The sequence below is a fragment of the Otolemur garnettii genome, unplaced genomic scaffold (assembly GCF_000181295.1).
Source record: "Otolemur garnettii isolate 467f Iridium unplaced genomic scaffold, OtoGar3 scaffold00018, whole genome shotgun sequence".
Classification (NCBI taxonomy): domain Eukaryota; kingdom Metazoa; phylum Chordata; class Mammalia; order Primates; family Galagidae; genus Otolemur; species Otolemur garnettii.
The window spans coordinates 23,211,543-23,217,010 of record NW_003852413.1 but is presented as its reverse complement, the minus strand read 5'-3'; the positions used below and the strand labels follow the sequence as shown (position 1 = coordinate 23,217,010).

Sequence of the window (5,468 nt, the reverse complement as noted above, 5' to 3'; positions counted from 1 at the left end):
TAGGTTATTGCTACTTCAGCAAAACATGTTTTGAGAAAATGCAGTAGTGCGCAGCGTGCATTTTAAAACCCGTCCTTTAAAAACAATTTTAAATACACGCAACCCTAAGAATCATTTTCGGGCCAAATTCGTGAGAAAGCGAGGCTGCGGTTGCACATTCCTTTTTCTGTACCTGCCCTCTCCCTTCTCCCCGTTTCCTCCCATTCTCTAGCGTTTCCTTGGGGTTTCCTTCCTATGTAGAACACTGAGATAAAAGTCATTGGGGTAATTCTTCAGTTTTCAGATTTACCTTCCTTCTCCTTCTAGCAGGCTGCGGTAGGTTTGAATCTCATTCTCCAGTCGGATCTTAATATCCAGGAGTTGCTGATACTCCGAATTCTGACACTCGGTTTCGGCTCTAATCTGTTGCAACTGTTCCTCCAGGGAAGAGATCTGGCTCTGAATCTGTGAGAGCTGCACACAGTAGCGACCTTCTGTTTCTGCCAAGGAGGCTTCCAGCGATTGTTTCTGAAAAGAGGATTTTATTGTGGCTTAGTGACCTCATTGTTCAATTGAGTAGAGTGAAGCCTATTTAATTATTTAATAAGACATCGTGTGGAAGAATAAACAATGAATAGAATTTGTGTTTTATGTTTAATGGCAGCATTTTAATTTCAGTAGCTTTAGATCAATACTAATAGTACTTTCCTTCACGAACATATATCTTCAGTTTTTTTTTCTTTCTTACTCCCAACTTTGCATTTTTTTTCTTGCATCAAATAATTTTACATGAGCATGAAACTTGGTATGGTAAAGTTGAAGTCATTTCATGAGAGTTAACATACCAGGGCCAGTTGGGACTGTAGTTCTATCTCCAGACCTTGAACATTACGTCTCAATTCAGTGATCTCAGATTTATGGCTGGACATTTGTTCAATGTTATTATCAATTTCTGTGGTCAGTTCCTTGCTCTAGAATATTAAAATCAGGAAAAAAGATGAGAAAATTTTGAAATGATAACAAAACTTCTATGAGCTTCATTATAGAGGAAGATGAACTTAACCTTTTCATTGAACCAGGCTTCAGCATCTTTGCGGTTTTGTTCAGCAAGTTGTTCATATTGGTTTCTCATGTTATTCAGAAGTTGAGTTAGATCAACACCTGGAGCAGCATTCATTTCAACATTCACATCACCAGTGGAAACATTTCCAAGGTTTTTCATTTCCTATTTAAAGAACAGAAAGATTTAATGACTACACATGACCACAATGAACTCTTTGCTGGCTGGAAGATGTATAACTTTTGTGTCACCTCCTCATGGTTCTTCTTCAGGTAGGCCACCTCTTCAGTCAGGCTTTCAATCTGCATCTCCAGGTCAGCCTTGGTCAAGGTCAGCTCATCTAGCACCCTGCGCAGGCCATTGATGTCAGCCTCCACACTCTGGCGCAGGGCTACCTCATTCTCATACCTGAAACAAGCATGACAAAAATACTGGATATAACTTCTATAAGGGAGATGTATCTGGGCAGAGACTGTTTAAAAAGCAAATATAGAGTTGGTCACATATCATAGCAACTTTTATCATATGCTAATTCACTTAGGAATATTAATGGCTTAATGCAAGAAAGGGTCGCGGTTACTTTAAAATGTATTTTCTTCCTTTAATGTTGCCATAAAGGTAATACTAAAATTGAAAATTTCTCAGGCAACTCCGATACTACTTAACTTTGGATGAATTCAGAAAAATGGAAACGCATCTAAAGTCATTGTTAAAAAAACAACCGATGTGTTTGTTGTGATGGTATTGTACCACATTCACTTAGCTTACTTCATCCTGAAGTCATCAGCTGCCAGCCTGGCATTGTCGATCTGAAGCAGGATGTTGGCATTGTCAGTTGTTAGGTTGAGGATCTGGAGGGAGAGGCACAGTTATTGTAAAAGAGATCAGATGTAGATATAGCTTTTATAGTGGCATCAACTGTTTTTATGTTGTTCTCTTAAAAATCTTGGGAGAATTTTTTTTATTTTAAATATGAAATATTTCAGGCTTACCCATATACTTAAATTGGAATCATTTGTGCTCTTAGAGTTTCTTTACTCTTCTGTTTTTGTGTCTTCTCTTTCTAAAAATTAACTAGAATTATATAGATGTATTCCTGAAAGTGTGTGTTCCCCTCTTTTATACTGTGTGATTTCCATGTATTTTACCAACCTTTGGCTGACTCACTCTTGTACTTGTTTAACTTGTTATATGTACTTCTAATTAAATATGTGTACTCTGAGCTGGTACATAAGAGGTACAATTCACAAGTTCTCTAGAGACAAGCATCCCAGTTTTCACACTGGAGAATTTATGTTTTTTGCAGTGTTGGTACTGAATAGTTGTTATCAGCTTGAGAAATATTTGGTTATGATTTATTTACTCGTTTTTTTCAGTTTCTGCATTTATAAATGATCTAGCATATTTTAACTGTGGACTCATTATATGTTCATTAAAATCCAAAAGGTTATCAGTAATCTGCCATCCTAGAAGATAAGCAGCACACATGCTAGAAGATGGCCATGATCATGCCTTCACAAATATTTACCTTTGATGAGACTAGATTATTTTTGGAAGCAAGAAAGTAGCATAGGTAAAGACAGCAAACACCCACCTTGTGCTTAAGATTCATCTATCTGGATTGCATAGATAAGAAACACATTGAAAGCTGGGTTTTAAAATGTTCCTTACCTGATTTTTAAGGTCGTCAATGGTTTGGTAGTATTTGCTGTAGTCACGAGGCTGTCCCTGGTTTGAGTTGCCATGCTTTTCATACCATTCCTTGATTTTGCCTTCCAGCTCATAGTTTGATTCTTCTAGAGCCCGAACTTTGTCCAAGTAGGAGGCCAGGCGGTCATTCAGATGCTGCATGGTTACTTTTTCATTTCCAGAGAGAAGGCCACCATCTCCTCCAAATCCACCACCATAGCCTCCTCCAAAGCTGCCTCCCCCAAAGCTGCCTCCCCCAAAGCTACCTCCTCCAAAGCCCCCAGAAAAGCTGCTGCTTCCATAGCCTCCACCAAAGCTGCCTCCACCAAAGCTGCCTCCACCAAAGCCGCCTCCGCCAAAGCCGCCTCCTAATCCTCCATAGCCACCTGAGCCCCCAAAGCAGCCCCCTCCAGAGCTCCCACGGCTAAAAGAGCTGCCACTGAACCCCCCTGAGCTAAAGCCTCCACCAAGGGAGCCTCTGCTGCTTGAAATTCGGCATGATCCTCCCCCCCCACCTCCACTGCGGGAGGAAGAGAACTGCTTGCTTGAGGAATATCGAACAGACATGGTGATGCTGTTTAGCCCAGGGAGTGTTGCTACCAAGGACACTACCGAGCCTTTATATGTTCTTACTGGTGGAAGGGTGTGTCCCACGTGTGTTAGGGTTTGCTTACTGGGATGGTTTTCTTTCTGTCAACTTAGCATCTTTGGCTGATGATTGCATAAATTATCTCCAGTAATAACCGATCCCAATATGTATGGTTTTGGATTTGCTCAAAAGAACAAACAGAAGGTTTGCTATGTTGAAATTGAAAATGGGTGGAGTTCAGATGGGCATATGTTTTAGTATGCTTTTTACCCTTTGAAGAACATTGAGCAACTGTTAAAATCCATATTTTTTCTCAGCAGCAATTCATATTGCACAGAATGTTTGCAAAGTTTTGGGAAAAAACGTTTCAGCTATAAATTTATAGTTAGGATTTTTCAAGTTTATGTTTTAAATAGTTTTCATTAATTGGAACATCAAATAGCATAAATTTTGTCCGAATCATGGTATATTAAGGATCTCGTAGAAGACTCTAGGCAAGCAAAAAGAAAGCAAACTATGTATGCCCAAAACTTAGTGACTTTCAATAGTTGTCACATTTAGAAAAGTTAAAGCTATTAAAGTACGATTTAGGACAATGTGTGTGTGTGTATGTTGGAAGGGGATCTTAATTTCTCTGGAGAAAGAAAATGCTGCATATTGATATTTTGCCTAGAAAATTGGAAGTGAGTAATGATTGAGGAATCTTAATTTTACATTGGCATTATTTTAACATCCAGGATTCTGAAACCATAATGTCATCTCGGATTATTTTGCACTTTTAAACTCATTGTAGTTAAGATTTATGTGATGACCATATGCCGTATGTAGAAATTCTTAATACAGAGTTTGAAGAACTAACTTGCAGAACTTTACATTAGTTCTTATGATCTAAAAGGGGGAGAAATCTGGGTATGTTATAATTGTTAAGTAAAAATTTGCTTGCAAGAACATAAATCCATATTAGAGAGTGGTGCTTGCTGTAAACATTGTAAACTAGACTGTGCACATATGTTCTGAAGGTAGGTTCTGTTTCAGAGAAAAATCTCCACATTTTATTGCATATAGTGTGCATAGAATTTGGTTGTCTAAGCGAAGGATTTAACTGGGACTTTAATATATCACAGAAAATTATTTTATATCTACCCACAGGCTATGATATTGCTGTTGTTAAAAATATTTATATGTATATGTTCACTTATATTTCATAATTATGTAATGCTTTTTGTGTTAATGTAGTTTTAAACTCTTTGGAACAAAATGCTGAGCTAGAGATTGCAGAGATTATCTCTCAATTACAGAGGAGGAAGTTGAAGTTGAGAGAGATTATGACTTTTTTTTCAAAAGATACTGTATATAAAAGGTTGTTGAACTGCAATTAGAAGATTAGTCTTTTAACTCCTTGCTTTTTCCTGCTGTACCAATGCGTACATACATTCTCTGCTCTCGTGGATTTGGTCTGATACAACTGAGTGCTCTCATTCTTACCTTAAACCTCTCCAAATGCGAAAACAAAACAAAACAAAACAAGCTTGGAAGCACGAAAGAGTAAGGATTGGGCACACACTCTTCCATGGGTAATAGCTTTTTCAAATTAAATGTATAGCTGCACTTCTCTTTCCCTACAAAAGATAGTTTCTGCGGGGAAAGGGAATGTGGTTGGGAGCATTCATCAAATGTTGATTGTTGGAATGGAGGTTACTACCCAACAAATTGCAGCTCTTCCAACTTGTTAGCACATGTAAGTAGGGCAGTAGTTAAAAGAAAAAAAAGAAACCAACTATGGGAATTGATTCTTCAAGAAGATAACACACAGTAAAGAAAGGCTATGTTAAATCAGGATAGGACCAAAAAAAATGGTTCCAGTAACTTCAGGGGGGATGTTGAAGGCTTGATATTATTTGAGCAATGGTCAGGGTGCACAGAGGGATTCTAACAGCCCAGGGTGTGTGTGTGGGTGTGTGTGTGTGTGTGTTTGTGTGAGCATGCAATGAAAGAATAGTGAAGTAAGGTTTTAAGGAGAAGATAAGCTTGGTTTAAGACATGAATTTGAGGTATAAACATAGTGAACTCTTTTAAATTGCACACGAACTCTATGGACACCCTGTATAAAAATCTCAGTCTAGTTTTAGTTAGTTAGCAAGTGGTAAGGGA

General features: G+C 38.1%; 1 protein-coding gene across 1 annotated transcript; it reads right to left on the bottom strand.

Annotated features, from left to right (window-relative positions):
- Positions 1-285: 285 nt before the first annotated feature.
- On the bottom strand, positions 286-3,295 carry KRT10 (keratin 10). The gene is made up of 6 exons (XM_012802904.1): positions 2,711-3,295; positions 1,808-1,890; positions 1,291-1,447; positions 1,043-1,204; positions 825-950; positions 286-507 (listed from the first exon to the last, which is right to left on the bottom strand). The coding sequence occupies exons 1-6, from the start codon at positions 3,293-3,295 to the stop codon at positions 286-288; spliced, it is 1,335 nt and encodes a 444-aa protein (XP_012658358.1).
- Positions 3,296-5,468: the final 2,173 nt, after the last annotated feature.